Here is a 21749-nt window from a genome sequence, read left to right as displayed (position 1 = left end):
CTCAGGAGGTACCAGGTCCTTCTCTTGTTTGGGGCCACTGAGTTCAGCCCCATAGGGTCTAGAACTTGGCAGTGAGGTGCTGCAAGGTTGCAGGTGGGTATTTAAGCATCTCTGTTTCTTTCTGTAGCACAAGACAGAGGGCAGTCCTGTTGTCTTTCCCGTCTTGAGAGAAGGACAAGCGGCCCCTGGTCACCTGAGGGCTTAGGCTCAGGGCCAAGGGTTGTGAGTCTGTTATATGTGTGTGTGTCGGGGGGGGACCTGGTCTGGGGTCCCCACTGCCTTATCCTCCTTGAGGTGTGGACGGGCAATATGGCTCCGGTAGCCAGTTGGAAGTGAGCTCTTTGCAGTTGGATATTTATTCGTGTTGTCATCTTCTCAGCCACTGGCTATGGTTCCCTTGACTCTACAATGAAGGGTCCAATTCCACAGTTTTGGGTGGGGTTCAAGAATCTATTTTTAGGGGAGGGATCAAAATGGCAGAGTAAGAGGACACGGAGCTCACCTCCCCTCACAAACACATCCAAAATACATCTACACATGGAATAATTCTCACTGAAAACTAACTGGAAACTGGCAGGATGACTCCTGTACAAGCAAGGCTGTAGGAAAGGTACACATGTAATCTGGTAGGAAGGGAAGAAAAGCATCAAGACCTGTGTCCCTGGCAGGGGACACAGACGAAAAGGGAGATTATGTGGGTGGAGATCCTCCCTGGGGAGTGAATGGCTCAAGCCACAGACTGTGGTCCTACATGGGGGAGACAAGCCCCCTTGGCTGGTTGGAGGACCACGGGGACAGATAGAAGGGCTGTGGGGAGCCTGGACTCCACTTGTGAGGAGCGAGCATGCTGGCTGGCCCCAGAGGCAGGGTGGAGACAGGTCTGCTCTAGTGGCTGCTGGGTTTAGTGTATTTAGGTCTGCTCTAGTGGCTGCCTCGGTGACCACCTCGCTGTGTGCCTCAGCCCAAGCCAAGCAAATGCTCTGGCCTCCCTCATTCCCCGTCGCAGCATGGCACTGGACCTGGGGCAGCAAGACTCAACTGTGGGATACAAGGTGACCCAGTCCCAGGATGGAGCCTGGGTGTTGGTGGCCATTGTCAGGCGCTGCCCCAGAAGCTGCCCAGACTTCTGACAGCGGCCCCTGACACAGATACGCGTGGAGAGTCCATGCAGGTCCCACCTGCCCGGGAGTGTGGCGCCACAACAGGGGGAAAGTGGCAGAGGCTGGGGGCACTGACCAGCTGTGAGGGACAAACGGGACTTGCACCTGAGGCTGCATCTGAGCGTTGCCTTGGGCTCCTACACAGGGAGTGCATCAGACCTCCGTCTGTGCATGGGCCACACTTGCTTCAACACTCCTCTTCTCTGGGGCAAAGGTCCTGGTACAGGAAGAGAGGGAACACGCACACTTAAAAGGAACAGAGCCAGCCTGTGCCTGACCCTCAGGGTTTCTGCTCCAGCAACTTGGGATCAGACCCTGCCCCTGAAAGGGCGGTGACACCCACCGAGCAGAGAGGAAGTTCCACCTCACACCTGGCTCTAGCCCTAGCCCCTTCATCCCCAGCCCCATCCCCTACCAAGGTAAGAGTGGCCAGCACACCCTGAGGAAGAACATGACTGATATCCAGGTGAAATCCAGCCCTCCCGCCAAAGGCACTGGGCACGTGCAATCTGTATAGGCACGCTTCCCCATGAAAACACCCCTTCAAGACCGCAACAGGTAACCGTTTCACCTAAATTCATACAGGCAGAGAGTGTTAAACAAAATGAGGAGACAGAGGAAATAAGTCTCATGGGAAAGAGAAAGAGAAAAGATAACCCCTGAAAAAATAAATAATGAAGCAGAAATAAACAATTTACAAGGTAAAGAATTGAAAACTTGGCTAATAAAAATGTTAACTGAATTGGGGAAAAGAATTGATGCAAACAGTGAACACTTTAGGAAGGACCTAGAAAATATAAAAAAGACCCAATTAGAAATATAAAAAAGACTCCATAAGAAATGAAGAATTCAACAGCTGAAGCAAAAGACACACTGGAAGGAATGAGAGCAGAATAAATGATACAGAAGGATGCATGAGTGATCTGGAAGCTAGAATAATGGAAATCACCCAATCAGAACAGCAGACAGAAAGATACATTTTAAAAATTGAAAGCAATTTAAGAGCTCTCTGAGAAAACATTAAGCATACCAATATTCGCATGCTAGGGGGTCCAAGAAGAAGGGAGAAACCAGCACAAAGATTAAAGACAAAAAATTATAAAAGCAGAGTTATAACTACAACAAACAGTTAAGGGATAAACGTGAAGATGTGAAAAATAACTTCTGTGTATCATCTTCAGAACACTTCCAAACTCATTCGACAAGGCTACCATTACCCTGATACCAGAACCAGACAAAGACAGTACCCAAATTATGAAATTACAGGCCAATATTTTTGATGAATACAGATACAAAAATCCTCAACAAAATATTAGCAAACCAAATCCACTAATATGTAAAAGGATCATAAACCATGATCAAGTTGGATTTATTCCAACTGATCTGAACTGATGGTTCAATATTTGCATAATCAATCATTGTGATATACCACCTTAACAAAAGGAAAGATAAAAATCACATAATCATCTCAATAGAAGCAGAAAAAACATTTGACAAAATTCAACATCTCCTTCATGATAAAAACTCTCCTCAAAGTGGGTACAGAGGGAACATATCTCAACATAAAAAAGGTCATTTATGACAAACCCACAGTTAACATCCTACTCAATGGTGAAGAGCTGAAAGCCTTCCCTCAGGAAAATTCAGAAACAAGACAAGGGTGCCCACTTCACCACTTCTATTTAACATTGTATTGGAAGTCCCACCCACAGCCATCAGACAAGAAAAATAAATAAAAGGCATCCAAAATGGAGGGAACAAGTAAAACTGTCACTATTTACAGACAATGTGATACTATATATAGAAAACCCTAAAGCCTACACCAAAAAACTACTAGAACTGAGAAATGAATCAGCAAGTTTGCAGGATACAAGATTAACATAGAGAAACCTGTTGCATTTCTTTTTGTTTTTGCAGTACGCAGGCCTCTCACTGCTGTGGCCTCTCCTGCTGCAGAGCACAGGCTCCAGACACACAGGCTCAGCGGCCATGGCTCATGGGCCCAGCTGCTCCGCGGCATGTGGGATCTTCCCGGACCAGGGTGCGAACCCATGTCCCCTGCATAGGCAGGCGGACTCTCAACCACTGCGCCACCAGGGAAGCCCCCTGTTGCATTTCTATACACCAGTAATGAATTATCAGAAAGAGTAATTTTTAAAATCCCATTTAAAATTGCATCAAAAAGAATAAAATACCTAGGAATAAACTTGACCAAGGAGGTGCAAGACCCATACTCTGAAAACTATAAAACACTGATGAAGGAAACCGAAGATGATACAAAGAACTTGAACGATGTCCCACGCTCTTGTACTGGAACAATTAATATTGTTAAAATGGCCATACTGCCCAAAGGAATCTACAGATTTAATGCAATCCCTATCAAAATACTCATGACATTTTTCACAGGTCTATAATCCTAGAATTCATATGGAAACATAAAAGACCCTGAATTGCCAAAGCAATCTTGAGAAAAAAGAACAAAGCTGGATGTATCACCCTCCAAAATTCACACTTTACCTACAAAGCCACAGTAATCAACACAGCATGGTAGGCTCAAAAACAGACACATAGATCAATGGAACAGGATAGACAGCCCAGAAATAAACCCACGCACCTATGGTCAATTAATCTACAACAAAGGAGGCAAGAATATACAATGGAGAAAAGATGGTCTTTTCAATAAGTGGTGCTGGGAAAACTGTATAGCTACATGTAAAGGAATGAAACTAGAACAATTTCCTCACACCATACACAAAAATAAACTCAAAATGGATTAAAGACCTGAAACCATAAAACTCCTAGAAGAGAACATAGGTAGAACATCCTTTGACATAAATTGTAGCAATATTTTTTTTGATCTGTCTCCTAATGCAAAAGAAATAAAAGCAAAAATAAACAAATGCGACCTAATTAAACTTAAAAGCTCTTGCACAGCATAGGAAACCATTGACAAAATGTAAAGACAACCTACAGAATGAGGGAAGATATTTGCAAACGATATGACAAACAAAGAGTTAATATTCAAAATATATAAACAGTTCATACAGCTCAATATCAAAAAAACAAACAACCCAATCAAAAAATGGGCAGAAGACCTGATTAGACACTTTTTCAAAGATGATATATGGATGGCCAACAGGCACATGGAAAGATGCTCAGCATCTGTAATTATTAGAGAAATGCAAACAAAACAACAAGGAAATATCACCTCACACCTGTCAGAATGACTATCATCAAAAAGTTGATAAATAACAAATGTTGGCGAGGATGTGGAGAAATTGAAACCCTCCTACAGGACTTCCCTGGTGGCGCAGTGGTTAAGAATCCACCTGCCAATGCAGGGGACACGGGTTTGAGCCCTGGTCTGGGAAGACCCCACATGCCACGGAGCAACTAAGCCTGTGCGCCACAACTACTGAGCCTGCACTCTGGAGCCCGCGAGCCACAACTACTGAGCCCGCGTGCCACAACTGCTGAAGCCCACACACCTAGAGCCCGTGCTCTGCAACAAGAGAAGCCACCACAATGAGAAGCCCGTGCACCGCAATGAAGAGTAGCCCCCACTCGCTGCAACAAAGACCCAACACAGACAAAAATAAAATGTAAATAAATAATTTAAAGAAAAAAAGAAACCCTCCTACACTGTTGGTGGGAATGTAAATTGGTGTAGCCACTATGGAAAACAATATGGAGCTTCCTCAAAAAAAATAAAACTAGAACAACCATATGATCTAGGAATTCCATTCCTGGGTATATGTCCAGAAAGAAGTGAAAATACTAATTTGAAAAGATATATGCACCCCAGTGTTCATAGCAACACTATTCACAATAGCCAAGACACAGAAGCAAACAAAGTGCCCATCCACAGATGAATGGATAAAGAAGGAGTGGTACATACATACAATGGAATATTACTCAGCCATAAAAAAGAATGAAATAATGCCATTTGCAGCAACATGGATGGACCTAGAGAATATTATACTTAGTGAAGTAAGTCTGACAGAGAAAGGCAAATACTGTATGATAGCACTTAGATGTAGAATCTAAAAAATAATACAAACAGATGTGTATAGCAAAACAGAAACAGACTCACAGACATAGAAAACAAGCCAGTGGTTACCAGTGGGGAGAAGGAAAGGAGGAGGGGAAGTTAGGGGTATGGGCTTAAGAGATACAAACTACTGGGCTTCCCTGGTGGCGCAGTGGTTGAGAGTCCGCCTGCCGATGCAGGGGACACGGGTTCGTGCCCCGGTCCCGGGGGATCCCACATGACACAGAGCAGCTGGGCCCGTGAGCCATGGCCGCTGAGCCTGCATGTTCGGAGCCTGTGCTCTGCAACGGGAGAGGCCACAGCAGTGAGAGGCCCGCGTACCACAAACAAACAAACAAACAAACAAAAAGAGATACAAACTACTATGTATAAAATAGATAAGCAACAAGGATCTATTGTATGACACAGGGAATTATAGCCATTCTCTTATAATAACTTTAATGGAGTATAATCTGTGAAAATACTGAATCACTATGCCATACACCTGAACCTAACATAATATTGTAAATAATATATGCTTCATTAAAAAAAGAACCTATTTTTCACTACTGCCCCAGGTCATATTCACTATCAAGGAAACTGGTGAAATATTTTGCGGAACTTTTGATTCCCACAAAACAAAGCCTACAGCTCCTTTTGAAGTCTGGGGAGAGCCGCCATGAGACTCCTGGAGGGCTCCTTAGAGAGAGATCACTGCCCCGTTCCCAGTCAGGAGGTCCGGGCAGGGCCCAGGCGCCCAAGCAAAGCTGACTTTGCTGATGACAAATCTCACTTTGAAAACACCGACTTAGGCCGTACTTTGCAGTTTACAAAGCCCTTTCATGCATTCTACCTCACTGAACCCAAGCTACTAAAGAATTGCTAAGTCAAAGCTGCTTGGATTTCAGGAGTCCTGTGGGTAACACTGGGGAATTGGGACACAGCTGACAGGGCCAGGACCTCGAAGAGATTTTAACTGAGCACATCTTTGCTCCAGGCACTGGTCACCATTGGTTCGGAGAAGTGAAGTCACCTGTCTAAGGTGGACCAGCTCGAAAGGAGAAGTAAGATTTGAACCCAGGCAGTGGCACTGTCTTTCCTACACATGACAAGAAAGTACTTGGTGTTCAAAAATACTTGTGATACATGCCGCGGAGCTGCTGGGCCCGTGAGTCATGGCCGCTGAGCCTTTGCGTCCGGAGCCTGTGCTTCGCAACGGGAGAGGCCGCCAACAGTGAGAGGCCCGCGTACCGCAAAAACAAAACAAAACAAAACAAAACTTGTGATATGAAGCCTAGGTACCTGATCCTGGGTTAGCCCACTTCCTCTGGTTTTATAGAACGGAGGCTCAGTCAGTGCACTGCCCAACACTGGGAAGCTGCAGAGCAAAGAGCCTCCGTGCCTCATGTCCCCCTTCCGTCTGTCAGCAGGGACTCCTTTCCCTGGGGTACCTTGGCCTCCCAGCAAATCTCCATTTTCCTCTGTCCATCACTCGGTTTCTACTGCTGATTCACGTATGATCCCATGGCCTTGTCTTGCTGCTACCTCACTGTGAACTGGGTCAGTGTATCCTTATTTCCCAAACAGATGCCCTCAGGAGGGAACTGGAGGTGGTCGCTCAGTCATGCCAGGCTACCTCATCAGTCACCACTAGCCTCTGATTGGCTACTGGGGGGTCAGGTGACCACCTGGGGCCCTCCCCCTGGGCAGGGGAGAGAGGCGTGGCCTCATCTCAGGAATCAGAGCCCATGGCATGAGCAGTGTCTGTCCACTAAATGAGTTAGCATGATGTTGACCTAAGAAAAATGTCGAGAGATGCCAAGAGTATCTAGTTACAGCTAAATCACACAGATTTCCGCTAAGCCATCTTCTGCTTGCCACAGCACGTTGGGCCGTTTCCGCAGAGCTGGGCATGGGAGAGGCTCCCAGGGACTCTGCCCAGGTAGGGGGGCTGAGGGGCCAACATCCCAGGCTGAGTGCTGTCGCCCGGAGTCATGTCCTCTGGGGCCGAGACAGACTGCACAGCACACCTAACGTTTTTAAATGGGTGTAAATGTGGTTTAAATAAATGTCAGAGGCGGTTTTACTCAACAGAATCTGTAGCAGGAAATGCACTGAGCACCCAGGAGGTGGGGGCTGCAGGGAGCCAGCTGACATCTCATTCCTTCAGCAGTAGCTCCATCAACGGGGGGCCTGGAGACTGGTCCCCCTCTTCTCATCCATCAGGACATCTCTGACACTGGGCTGCTCATGGAATCAATGCCACGACAGCAGCTTGTTTCTGCAAAACGCACGTGAGCCCCACTCCACGCTGGACACAGAAAGCACAGGTGTAAACAGTGAGAGGAACCAAGGGCCCCCTGTGGTCTGATGGACAGAAAGCAAGGACCCACTGGTAAGAGTAAAAACAAGGGGGCACAAAGCTTTGGAGTCAAGATCCGGAGTGTCTGTATGGAGTCTTCCCGCCTCTAAGCCAGTGGTTCCCTAAGGCCAGCATGCCAGGCTTGCCCACCCCCAGGGTCTGATCCAGTCGGCCCGGGTGAGGCCCAGAATCTGCATTTCTAACAGGCTTGCGGGAGGTGTAGACACTGCTGGCCAGGGGACTACACTCAGAGCTCTGTTTGGCGTAGCTGTGGTGGATCCCTCTGCGTCTTGCCAGGCAACTGAGGAGGCAGGGACGGTGCTCCAGGCCGTGAGAAGAAAGTGGGGAGCAGGTCGGGTCCCCCCACCATAAAGGCAAGTTCCATACTGGACCTGCCGAGACAGGTCTATGGGTTGAGAACGTGAGTCAGCTGAGGACATGCTGCCCTGCAGTCATCGGCCAGTCGGTGAAAAAGGGAAGTCGTGGAGGCAGATGGGAAACTCTGAGAAAAGGAGGATGGAGACGGCCAACAAACACAAGAGAAGATGCTCAACATTGCTAATGAGTAGAGAAATGCAAACCAAAACTACGAGGTATCACCTCACTCTAGTCAGAATGGTTATCATCAAAAAATCTCCAAACAATAAATTCTGGAGAGGGTGTGGAGAAAAGGGCACCCTCCTACACTGTTGGTGGGAATGTAAGTCGGTGCAGCCACTATGGAGAACAGTATGGAGGTTCCTTAAAAAATGAGACATGGAGTTACCATACCATCCTGCAGTCCCACTCCTGGGCATAAACCAGAGAAAACTCTAATTCAAAAAGATACATGCACCCCAGTGTTCATAGCAGTACTATTTACAATAGTCAAGACAAGGAAGCAACCTAAATGTCCATCAACAGATGAATGGATAAAGAAGATGTGGTACCTATATACAGTGGAATATTACTCAGCCATAAAAAGGAACAAAATAGTGCCATTTGCAGAGACGTGGACGGACCTAGAGACTGTCATACAGAGTGAAGTAAGTCAGACAAAGACAAATATCATATAATATCACTTATATGTGGAATCTAGAAAAATGGTACAGATGAACTTATTCGCAAAACAGAAATACAGACACAGATGTAGAGAGCAAACATGATTATCAAGGGGGGAAGGAGGGTGGGATGAATTGGGAGATTGGGATTGACATATATACACTATTGATACCATGTATAAAATAGATAACTAATGAGAACCTACTGCAGAGCACAGGGACCTCTACTCAGTGCTCTGTGGTGACCTAAATGGGAAGGAAATCCAAAAGAGAGCAGATCTATATATACGTATAACTGATTCACTTTGCTGTAGAGCAGAAAGTAACACAACATTGTAAAGCAACTATACTCCAATAAAAATTAATTTAAAGAAAAGAAGAAAAGAAAAGGAGGACAGCTGCCCGGAGAGCCAGACAACCTCATCCTCCTGTTCTCCCCTCCCTCCTTCCGCCTCTCCCCACTACCGGCTACTCCCCTTCCCTTTCACTCCCTCCATCCCTCCTTTCTCTCTCCCTCCCTCTCTGTCTATCCCTCCCAGACACACGCCTTGACAGTCTATCCTCCCTAGTTTGCATTTACCATGTTCACATGAGCTTTGACAGCACTTAGACTGTGGATGGGTCAGGCACCCATGTACTTGCTCAAGTTCTCTTTATAAGGCCCACCCTGAGCTCACACCTAGTCTGGCCTGTGGGTGACCTTCCTGGAGTCTCTTAGTCCCGGGCCAGCCCAGCACCCTCCCTTGAGGTCCTCAGCCTTGGTTTCTCGGGGAGGGGGCAGTGCTAGAACCTAGAAGAACAAGGGACGAGAAGGTGGCAGCAAGGATGCAGGCCATAAAGAAGCCAAGTCCTGCCCCGCAGAGGGCTGAGGCTGGCCTTAATTAAGAACGTGTCCTAAAGGCCTGTGGTCGAGAGGAGTGTTCTGAGGGTCAGCACACATGGGACCAAGGGGCTCTGTTTAGGTGGAGGGGAAAGTAAAAAACTCTCCTTATTCCATAATCACACCTTATATTCCAGCTGGGAGCCAACCTGCCCTCTGACCACAGCTGCCGGACTGACCCCAGGCGAGGCCACGGGAAAACCTCTCTCCCAGTCCAAGTCAGCGCCCAGAAAATCATGAGGCAAGAAGATGCTGATGGTTTCTGGATGCTAAGTTTCGTGAGTGGCCTGTGAAATTCCTTTGGAGACAAAATCAAACTAAATGTGGTGCCCTCTACGGTCAGCCTGCCCCATCACACCCCCTCCCAGGACCTGCAGCCTCGTGTGAATTTCGAGTTGGACCAGAGAGATGGTCCAACTCTTCTATGAGTATGAACCATGGAATCTCAGAAGGGGCTGCTGGCAATGGAAGAGGGGCTGTAGGGTGATTTATCGGCCAGCGCTGATGGACCCGTGACAACCTGAAGGATGCCCAGTCAGGAGAAGCAGACATTGCGGGGCAGGTGCTGGCCACCAGGTGGGAGGGCAGGGAGAGGCCAGGGCATCCAGAGCTGCCCCTTCCTCCTACTCCCGGCCCATCCCCAGAGCAGCCTCTCCTGGGTGACATAAGTGAACCTCCTGATGAGCGAAGGGAAGGCAGCCTGCAATATTCTAAGAGATATGTAAAGGAATTAAAAACAAAAAAACAAAAAAACAGCTTGCCCAAAGGTGTTGCAGTGCTGTTCACAGCAGCAAAAAAATCAAAAAGGGGGCTTCCCTGGTGGCACAGTGGTTGAGAGTCCGCTTGCCAATGCAGGGGACACAGGTTCGTGCCCCGGTCCGGGAAGATCCCACATGCCGCGGAGTGGCTGGGCCCCTGAGCCATGGCTGCTGAGCCTGCGCGTCCGCAGCCTGTGCTCCGCGACGGGAGAGGCCACAACAGTGAGAGGCCCGCGTACCACAAAAAAAAAAAACATTCTTTAAACAAAAAAAACGCAGAGTAGCTGGGCCCGCGAGCCATGGTCGCTGAGCCTGCGCGTCCGGAGCCTGTGCTCCGCAACAGGAGAGGCCACAACAGTGAGAGGCCCGAGTACAAAAAAAAAAAAAAAAAAAAAAAATCAAAAAGGGCTGAAATGCCCCCACCCTCCACCCCAAGAGGAGCCTGGGGAGGGGCGACCTGTAGAGAAGGATGCCTGCAAGCAGCGAGGAAGAAAACTGCAAACTCCCTCCCAGCAGGTGGAGATGGAAACAGGTACATCATGATGCTTGGGAAAAGGCAAAAGGTTATATAAATAGTTGACATTTTCAGTATTTTCAGCTGTTCCTGTAAACTTGTGAATATCAGGGAAATTCACATGAAAGGAAAGCTCTTCTTTCTCAGGAGGCTATAAAAAGAGAAGCTCCGTGCTGACCAGCATCGCTTTCTCTTTTCCTTTCCTCAGCACATCTCTACCAGCCACTCCCTCCCCTGTCTGCCTGGACTGGTGTCTCCAGGGCTGTGTGAGCACCCCTCAGGGGAGGAGGGGTCAGAGGGCTCAGCTCACAGGTGGCCCTGCTGGCCCTTCGGAGGACCTGTGAACACAAGGGGGCAGGGAAGAAGCTACAGGCCGTCTTGTCTCAGGCAGGAGGCAGAGAAGTGCTTTCCGTGGACACTGTCATCTGACTCATGAGTGTTGTTCGAAGTCTCTTCCTCCCCCAGAAGGAAGGCAGAAAGGCTTGTACCAGGTCGGGCCATCCTTCTGGCAGGAGAAGCACAAAGAGTAATGTTCTTGGGGGCTGTGTGGATCCCCAGCATTTACTGACGGCTCCCCACCTGTGTGCTATTACGTCCCCCGGGTTCCAGGTGGGGAAAGAGGGCCGAGGAAGTGCCACAGCAAGCACCAGAGCAGGACGGCACCTGCTTCAGGCGTGGCTGATCTGAGCATCACCGAGGTGCCTCGCAGGTAACAGTTCGAATAAACGCACTGACTCAGCACACGCCCTGGGTCGGGACCTGGTTGGGGACTCTAGGTGCTTTATCTAATCAATTTCATCCCCCTGTAAGTGATCCTGCCTTATGTCTGAGGACACCGAGACTCAGTGCGATTGGGTGAGCTGCCCAAGGCCCCAGTTAAGTGAAATCTGTGCTCTTCACCATAACAGCTCTCAGCAGCTTTTCTGGAAGAAGGTGTCCTCTGTGTTGTTGGAATGGGCACATCATCCTTGAAAGACCCTAACGTGGGTTCAGCAACAACGCCAACTCTTGGGCTGGGTGGGGGCCCTGTGTAGGTGTCTTTTGCAGTTAGTGAGGGCATTTGGCATGCTCTAGGACATGTGATTCGGATGCCAGCAACAGATGTGGGTGACCTTATTCCCTAGAAAGTTCCCCAAAGCAAAGTGTTATTGTGTGTCCTCTATATCTTTTTCAAAGACGATACAAATAGAGCATAGCAGAATGCCAAGGGCATCTTCTGGAAGCACCCCGGCTCTGTTGCAGCCAGAGTTTTCCCACGGGATCTGGGGGATAAGGTGACGGCCCTGAGTCTCAGGAGAGGGCTGGTCCTTTTCCAGCCTGGCTGGCGTGTGCAGCTTCCTGCGAATCCCTGGGCAGGGAGTGTGCTCCGTAGATGATGTGATCCTGGAGCCCTACCTTATGCGTGAAGGTCTGGAGTAGCTCTGCTGCCAGGACAGAAGAGCAGAGGCTTCTGGGCAGAAAGGTGCCACTGTGATGCTGCTTCTCTTTAGTAGGTGTCTTCTCTGTGCCCTCTGAGTGGACATCTCTATCCATCATGGTGCTTTGACCTGCAAAGAAAAACAGCAGTCGGAAATCTCCACAGTGAGGACATGCGCTGGCTCTTGGGACCAGAAGCCCAGGGCTGGGTGGTCCAAGAGGACTTCATGGGCTGCGTTCCCTCCGCTGCTCCACTGGGAGGTCCACAGGCGGGCTTCCTCCTCAGCCGGCCTCCTGGAGCCAGGAGGGCTGCCAAAGCAATGGGGGCACCCTGCTTTCCTATTCACAACCCGTGGCCCACAGAGAAAGGACCCCATGTGATTTTGTCCAAACGGACAAAACCCCCATGGAGGAGCTCAGGACACAGGCCTCGCGTAGATGTGTATCCAGGTTTTCTGGCCTTGGGGCATCTGCATTTTACCGCCCACAGCTCTTGACTTCCCAACTCACTCCCTGCTGGACCGAAGCCCTGTCTTGTCCTTGGCCAGGCACTGAGGACCTGCCATGGACTTCTGCCAGTGACTGCACCTGGCAGCCACCTCCATCCCCTTGCCCTACGATGGATGCTCAAATGCCACCTGGCATCTAATCATCAGGAGGGTCACCCACTTGCAAGAGTCCTACCTCCTGTGGACTTTCAGGTTTGCTGCCTGGCTGCATTTGCTCCAGCCGCCTTCTGTCTTCTCTAGGGATGGCTCCTCCCATGGCCTATTTCTGGGCCTGCCCACCTGTGGGTGCCTCTGGTCTCAGATGGTCAGAATTCTCAAGCTAGCATCCAAGCCAAGTCCTCAAACTCCCTAAAAGCTGGTGCGGGGGGAGCTCCGCAGGTCAAAATCCCCAACTTGAATAAAAAAAGATGTCATATCTTCCTCCACACTGGACTCAGGGCCACAAAGAAATGAGATCACGTTTTATGATCCCCAACACAGATGACAGCCCCTTTCCTGAAGGGGGAGAAGTTCACTATATTGAAATCTAATTGCAGAATTTTGCCCAAAGAAATCTCACTAGGTCACACATTTAAATAACCCATTATGTGGAAAATAATAAAGTGATGAGAAATGACAGTGGACACAGCTGGGGCAGGTGGACAGGGGTGGGACTTGGGTGAGACAAGTGTGGCTTTAAACCCTAGAGCTGTCATTTACTGGCTAGGTGACCTTGAGAAGTCAGCTAGCTTCCCTGAGTCAGCTCTCTGGACTATGAAATTGGGAGGATAGTTGGTGGGAATATATACTGGTGCGGCCACTATGGTAAACAGTATGGAGGTTCCTTAAAAAGCTAGAAATAGAGGTATCTTATGATCCAGCAATCCCATTCCTGGGCATATATCCAGAGAAACTCTAATTCTAAAAGATACATGCACCCTAATGTTCATAGCAGCACTATCTACAATAGCCATGACATGGAAGCAACCTAAATGCCCATCAACAGGTGAATGGATAAAGAATATGTGGTACGTGTATACCATGGAATATTACTCAGCCATAAAAGGAATGAAATAATGCCACTTGCAGCAACATGGATGTACAAGAGATTATTATACTAAGTAGGTCAGAAAGAGAAAAACAAATACTATATGATATCACTTATATGTGGAATCTAAAAACATAATACAAGTGAACTTATTTACAAAACAGAAACAGACTCACAGACATCGAAAACAAACTTATGGTTACCAAAGGGGAAAGGTTGGGGGCGGGAAGGGATAAATTAGGAGTTTGGGTTTAACAGATGCAAGCTACTATATAAAATAGATAAACAACAAGGACCTACTGTATAGCAAAGGGAACTATATTCAATACCTTGTAATAAACCATAATGGAAAAGAATATATATATATATGTTTAACTAAATCACTTTGCTGTACACCTGAAACATTGTAAATCAACTACACTTCAATAGAAAAAAATAGCACCGTAAAGCACTGAATAAACACTTCTTAAATGTGAAAAGAAAGATTGGAAGGATAATATTTACCTCAAAATGTATTGCTAGGATTAACTGAAATAGGTATATATATATATATATATATATATATGTATATATATGTATATAAAGTATGGTGTATAGTGGGAGGTATGCCTCATAGCTCTCGCCTGCCTGGGGTGAGGCAGCTGCTTAAGAAACGGGGCTTGTTTTGAGGACAAGGAAAAAGGAGGAGAAGATGAAATAAAAGGTAAGGGGGGGCTTCCCTGGTGGCGCAGTGGTTGAGAGTCCGCCTGCCGATGCAGGAGACGCGGGTTCGCGCCCCGCTTCGTGTCCGGAGCCTGTGATCCGGCAATGGGAGAGGGCACAACAGTGAGAGGCCCGTTAGGGCAAAAAAAAAAAAAAAAAAAAAAAAAAAGGTAAGGGGAAGAAGAAGTGGAAATACTGAGTTTCTCCTGGAAAAATCTATCATAGAGTCCCTCAATCTTTAAATCTTATGAGTTCTAAACACTAATGGTCCTGGGTGACACTTACCTCTGCACAAAGAAGAAAGACTTTGCACGTTATCATAAAACACGATTCTCCTCTGTGCAGGTGACACCTGCACACGTGCCCAACAGAAGCACCGGCCCCAGGATGGACACCCACACTCCCCTGATCTCCGTCCGCCTGGATAGGGTTTCTTCAACAGCGAGGGCTGGTTGCGGGATGCTTATCAGCTACATCTCCAGGATTAGTTGTTCTATTTTCTGTGAGTCTCACACCACTTGCTGGCACATTAATCCTCTTAAAGAATGACTAACTGGAGGGGTTTCTGGTTTTAGCAATTTAAACATTAAGATGCTGCTTTAGGGCTTCCCTGGTGGCGCAGTGGTTAAGAATCCGCCTGCCAATGGAGGGGACACGGGCTCGAGCCCTGGTCTGGGAAGATCCCACATGTCACGGAGTAACTAAGCCCGCGAGCCACAACTACTGAGCCCATGAGCCACAACTATTGAGCCCACGCGCCTAGAGCCCGTGCTCTGCAGCAAGAGAAGCCACCGCAGTGAGAAGCCCGCGCACCGCAACGAAGAGTAGCCCCCCCCCCACAACTAGAGAAAGCCCGCGTGCAGCAACGAAGACCCAACGCAGCCAAAAATAAAATAAATAAAATGAATAAATTTATTACAAAAAAAAAGATGCTGCCTTAAAATCACAGTCACTACCCTTCTCACACACCACACCAGCTACGCTTGCGAATACAAAATCTTCCGTCGCTCTAGATCAATTTCACCAATTAAATAGTTCTGTTCTTATTTTAGATCCTCCTATCAGCCCCCCCCGCCACAACTAGAGAAAGCCCGCGTGCAGCAACGAAGACCCAACGCAGCCAAAAATAAAATAAATAAAATGAATAAATTTATTACAAAAAAAAAGATGCTGCCTTAAAATCACAGTCACTACCCTTCTCACACACCACACCAGCTACGCTTGCGAATACAAAATCTTCCGTCGCTCTAGATCAATTTCACCAATTAAATAGTTCTGTTCTTATTTTAGATCCTCCTATCAGCTCTTGAACGTTGGTTATTAAAACCATAAAGTGTACTGGGCTGAAAATCTATTTCATTAAGGAAAGCCTGTACACTATTAGTGGTTAATTAACTTCTAATTGAGTGAAGGGGCTGACTTCACTTTTGTTTTAAGTGGTTGAAAAGGAGCTCCTGATTTAGAAGCATGAGCTACAGCATACTTAGGGATTCAGAATTGTATGTCATCCCCCAGATCCTAATTCCCAGGACACCTCTTCTGCAGGAGGTGGGGTCTTGGCTTTCCACTGCCACAAGGGCCACGTCCTTTTGTCTAGAGGTGGCTTGCTGTCCATTTACCAGCCACCCTTCTGAACCTTCTTTCTTGTGAGGTTAAAAGTGCCCGATGCTCACTCACCTGTTTACCTTTTGCTGCTAGGGCATGGGCCCGAGACCATATTCTGGCCACACGAGAAGAAATCTCCTGGAGCCTTCTGGAAGGAGGCAAGGGAGAAGTGTCCCCGTCCTGCTTGTGAACACAGCTATAAGGAGCAGCCATGTCCGGAGCTAGACCTCTACAGCAGAGGCACCGTGACCTCTACATCAAGGGTGACCAGGGCCTGGGTCAGGTGGCAGGTCCTGCTCTGTTCCCTGCAGCCCAGAGCATCCTGAGGGGCACGGCATTCTTTCAGCTAAGATGGAGATGACTCAGAATGAGCACGGGAGGTGGGGTGCAAAGGCTCCCTGTCCACGCCAGCCACAGGCCACACTGAAGGATCAGCAGAGCTGCCCTCCCTGCGAGCTGGGCACCGTGCTCACTGCTGCCCGTGGTCTCCACAGCCGTATCCAAGCCTAGAGCCGCCAGAGGGGCTGCCTGAGAAACTCAGCCTGGAAGAAATGTGTGGCTTACGGGAGGGCATCTATGGCTTTCTCAAAGTCCACAGCCACAAGACACCGATGGAAGCAGGATTCCCAGGCAGCTCGGTGGACCCGCGGCTTTCCGCTCTCCCCCGTGGCAGGGCCATGGCCTTGGCAAAGCAGCAAAGCAGACCGGGGGGAACCTACATGCCCTGCAGCCAGGCTGGGTGGCCCCGGAAATGGCTGCCACTTGGGAATGGGGACCGCTTTTGCTGGCTGTGCTGAGTTTTCCAGGGACGCTAAGACTGTGATTTTAGGCAAAAGATTCAGGCTTTTAACCCTATTCTAAACATTTTAAGCACAGTAGAGACCACCCCCTTTCTCTCCCCTACCAAGCCCACCAAAAATGCATTGACCACAGTCAGCTGGTGCTCGGCTGCCTGCGGGAGTTTCCTGCACGTCCTCTCCCTCCCCAGCTCCTCTTCCGCTCCGCCAGGAACCTCCAGTCCCACCCACGGCCTTCAAATGCCTGCCTCCAAGAGAACCTCTTGTCCTCTCCATCACAGGCCACCAGCAGAAGCCCCCCAGCTGGTCTCCTGGCACCACAGTGAAGCCAGGTCGAGCCAGGACACAGCTGGGATCCTCCAAGTCTTGCAAGTCACCCAGTGGAGCAGGTAGACATCTGTATGCAAAACAAAACAAAACCTTGACCCTCACCTCATGTCATCTATAGAAACTAACTCATATTGGATTACAGAGCTAAATGTAGAGCTTAAAAATTGTAAAACTTCTCGGAGAAAACATAGGAGAAACTTGTTGCAATCCTGGGTTAGGGAAGAATTTCTTAGATGGGATACAAAAAAAAATGCAAAAGGATAAATTGATAAATTTTAACCCACAAAATGAAAAACTTCTGTTCTTTGAAAGATACTGTTAAAAAATGAAAAAGTCTGGGAGAATATATTTGCAAAACACATATCTGCTAAAGTCCAGGTATGCAGAATATATGAAGAATGCTCAGAACTCAATGATAAAAAAACAAACTGTAAAAAAAAAAAAAAAACGGGCCAGAGATCTATACTTCAGAAAAGAATGTATACGTATAGCAAGTAAGCACATGAAAAAGTGCTCCATGTTATTTGCCGTGAGGAAAACGTGAATTAAAATCAGAATGAGACATCATTACATACAAGTCAGGATGGCTAAAATTAAAAAGGCTGACAACACCAAGTGCTGATCAAGACACAGAACAACTGAAACACATGTTTTTTGGTGCAGATGCAAATGGCACAGTCACTTTGAAAACAGCCTGGCAACTTCTTACAAAGTTAAACACATTTCATTTGACCCCGAGATCTCGCTCCTACTTACGTTCCCAGAAAAACCCACGTAGCCTTTTTATTCATAATTGTCCCAAACTGGGACTAGCCCAAATGTCCATCAGCTAGTGAATGGATGAACAAATTCCATACACGGAAGAGTAATCAGCACTGAAAAGGAGCAAGCTGTTGATTCACGGATCGACATGGATGAATCCAAAGGCTGCATACTGTGTGATTCCATTCATGTGACAATCCTGAAAAGGCAAATCGTTAGGACAGAAAGCAGCTCAGTGGCTTCTGGGTGTGGGGAAGGGGCACGAGGGAACCTTTGCGGGAGATGAAATTGTTCTACGTCTTCACCGATGTCATGGTAACACAACCGTATAGCTTTACAAAACGCTGCCAAATACGAATTTTTCTGAAGGCAAATTAAATCTCAATAAAAACCAGACTTAAGAAACATCCTTCAGGTGACTACCTGGTTGTAGAGTCATCTGATTCAAGCTTCCTCAGGAAAAGGAGAGTTTTATATATTAAGAAATCATAGGGAAAATGGGTTTCATGGAAATTTGACACAAGAGGTACAGGAGCCCAGGCTCAGGGAGACAGGAGAAAGAGGGTGTCTGTCTGGGGCTGACTTTCAGCCTCTCCCTTCACAGACTGAGCCTGGAACAGTCAGTTGTTCCTCACCTGGTCTCTGGGGCCAGACCCTCTGCAGATCCTAGGTGCAGACATCTGGCTGGCCGATCCTTCCACCCACCAGCAAACACACACCTTGGGCCAAGTGTCATCAATTGCTGTGTAGGGACCAAAGAAGGGTGTGGGTATTGGGGGACTATGGACAGTTCCACATGGGGGGAAACTGTGCCGGTGGACCCCAAACAGACAGATCGGACCCTCCCACCACCTTTGGGATAAAGTAGAAACGCCATAGCATGATGGAGAAGTCCCTCCTTACCTTTGCATTCTGGTGTCTCGTCAAGCCTCCTGACGCCCTCGTTTGCTCTGGCCCGGTATTTTATGATGAAATGCAACTACTTGGTAAGTTCTTTCTTGGCTCTGGTAGGGCCCGGAAGTCTCCCTCCATCTGAGAGGCCTTTTCTTTGGATCCCTCTTTGTGGAACTGACCATCTTGGATACTCCGGGACTCGCTGGGGCACTGCTGCCTCTAGGAAGCCTTCCTGGAATGCTGCCAGGCTCCCCACCTCTGTATGCCAGGGGCAGCCTGTATTTCTTATCCTGACTGCAGGTGGGTCCCGCCCCCACCAGTCCTTACCGCTGACCACTGGTTTCCAGCACTGCCTTCCTGGTGCAACCGCCTGTGTCCAGTGGGGCCATAGGCCTGGCCTCCCCCCACAGGAGCAGGAGTGAGGCCAGGCCACTCTGGCCAGAGCATTTCACTGTCAGGGTGCCATTCACCTCATTCTCTTTTCCTTCATCAAGGCTGTTGGCAATGTTTGAGCCAGAGCCCGGGCCCCAGGGTGCAGCATTCACGTCCTCCATTCATTTGCTCTGCTGATGCATTCACTTGCAGGATATGGCTTCCCAGCGATGGGTGACATTCCCCCAGAGCACCCACTGGGTGCCAGGCACTCCCCCTGCTGGGATGGCACCTAGTTATCCTTGTCTCATGCCCACAGTCAACAGGGGAGAAGGTATTAATCAATTCATTCCTAATTATAGTTAGTCTATCAAATTCTCTACTTCCAGCTGAAGGAGCCTCTAGCACATCCTTGGATAACTGAATTGCTCATGATCACGAAATCCCGTTTTCTGTCCTGACACCTAACTGCTACCAGTGCATTTCCCTCAAGTGAAGCTCTTGAGCCCAAAGCCACACCGCCTGGCTGGTTCTCCAGGGTAATTTGCATCCCACGTGGCTGTACTGCACAGTGGCGGCTTCCATCCTACTGAACAGGAGCACGCGGCCTGGGGGTATTTAGAATTTGCAGCAGGGGAAGGCACGAAGCTGCAGTCTGCCCACAGGATCGGCTGGCCCAGATCGCCACACAGGGGACAGCTGTAGTTTCTACAGCCACAACCAGAGTGACAAGTTCATGAACTTGGATCATGTAGTGGTGCTGAGTGGGCCCTGCCCAGAAGGACCATGCAAGGTCTACGCGGAGCTGGCAAATGTGGGGAATGAGGGCCTGTCCTAGGAAGTCTGGGGATTGCTGTCACCATGAAAACACTTGAGGACATTTATTTTCATCCCTTCTCAGTGAAGAGTAATGTTTGAAAACCCCTACATTTTCAGACAGCTAAATACGATACCTGACCCTACAGTGGAGGATCTTGGGATGGAGGGGAAAGAAATACTATAAAAGACATGGTCAGACCAACTGGCAAAACTGGAATATGGACCAAGAATAGATACACATATTTTATCAATATAAAGCTACGAATTTGGTAACTGTACTGTGATCATGTAAGATAACATCCCTACTGGTAGGAAAGACATATCAAAATAGACAGGGGTAAGGGGTGATAATAGGGTATGGAACTTACCTACAAATGATTCAGGAAAAAATGTCTATGTATAAAGTGCTTTTCAAGTATCTATTAAAGCCCGCTGAGTATCAGGCTTTCCGGCTGTTGCAGGCTCCCCTTGCTCACCGGAGCCTTTGGCAAAGCTGTAAGTCAAAGCTCATACAACTTTCGAGAAGTGGCCCAACTCTTTTTTACTCTTCTTTTATTTGCTCTGGATCCTTTGTCTACAACAGGAGTCTTTGTGCTCAGTTTGGTTCTTCCAGGAACTAAGCTCCTTCCCATTATTCCCTCTAGATTTTCATCCTTGGGGTTTTCTGAACTTGGACCAATGGGGAGATATTTTCTGGAGGCTTATTTCAGTTACAAGAAAGGATGAACTTTCATGGATAAATCAGGCCAAAGATGGGAAAAACAAGAGCTACAAAAAGTGCCCTAAAGGGTTTTGGCAGAACCCTTATTCTGCACTTACCAGCTACTTGACCTTCGGCAAGTTATCTAACCTCTGGGAGATGTGGTTTCCTAGTCTGTGCAGTGGGCATCTCCTAGTAACAAGTTCAGAGGGTTAAACAAGAGGATTAATGAAAGTTGGGCACAAAGTGCATGCTCAGTAACGGTAAGCTATTACTGCAGCTGCTTTTATAACATCAAATCCCAGAAAGACGTATTTATTATTATCCTATTTGTATTATAATTTTGATTCGGTAGAGATTAATAACCATATTAATGACAATGGTTTCCACGAATTCAGGGGTTCCTTCTTACCGGTCGCTTTATGTTGCAAGTAACACCTCATTTAACCCCCAGGACATCACTCGGAGGCGGGCTTATTAGCCCATTTCAAAGATAAGGACTTTGAGGCCCAGTGGCATTAAGAAAATATGCAGGGCCTCCCACTCCACCCGCGTTCCGGTGCTGGCACTCAGATGGGGAAACCGTGGCTACGAGAGAGTCTAGGCTCCAGACCTGGCTGGCGGCGAGCGGACACTCGAGCCCAGGTTTCCCGGTCCCGGAAGGGACCGCAGCCCACGGCACAGCCCGTGCAGCCACCTCTCCTCCGTCCTGTCCTCTCGCTGCGCCCGGGACGAAGGATCGAGGCCGCACAGTTCCTTCTCGAGTTTCAAAGAATTCGCTTGCAAATTGCCTTCCAGGACAGGTCCGATGTGTGTTTCGCGGACGCCCCAGCCTGGGTGGTCGGGGTCCCGCGTCCGGGGGTCCCGGGGGCGGGACGAGGCGTCCCGGCGCCCACGCCCGGCTGCGGGTCCCTAGCTCCCCGCGCCGGCCCTCGGCAGCAGCAGCGGCCTCCGGGAGCTCCGGCCCCGCGCGCCCCGCGCCCCGCCCTGCGTCCAGGCCGCGGCCCCGCCCGCGCTGGCGCCCCCGAGCGGTCCGGGCGGCGGCGGCGGCGGGAGGGGGAGCAGGAAAAGC

General features: G+C 48.6%; 1 protein-coding gene across 1 annotated transcript in view; it reads left to right on the top strand.

Moving 5' to 3' along the window:
* Positions 1-21749, top strand: part of COBL (cordon-bleu WH2 repeat protein) — a 447965-nt gene that overhangs the window by 424337 nt on the left and 1879 nt on the right. Inside the window, exon 14 of the mRNA XM_007448340.1 lies at positions 21594-21708. Coding sequence (XP_007448402.1) covers positions 21594-21708 — 115 coding nt within the window. The remainder of the gene's footprint in view (positions 1-21593; positions 21709-21749) is intronic.

Source organism: Lipotes vexillifer, unplaced genomic scaffold (genome assembly GCF_000442215.2).
Source record: "Lipotes vexillifer unplaced genomic scaffold, Lipotes_vexillifer_v1.1 scaffold1258, whole genome shotgun sequence".
NCBI classification, from domain to species: Eukaryota; Metazoa; Chordata; class Mammalia; order Artiodactyla; family Lipotidae; genus Lipotes; species Lipotes vexillifer.
Note: the sequence above shows the minus strand (reverse complement) of the source record. Positions and strands in the feature narration are given on the sequence as shown.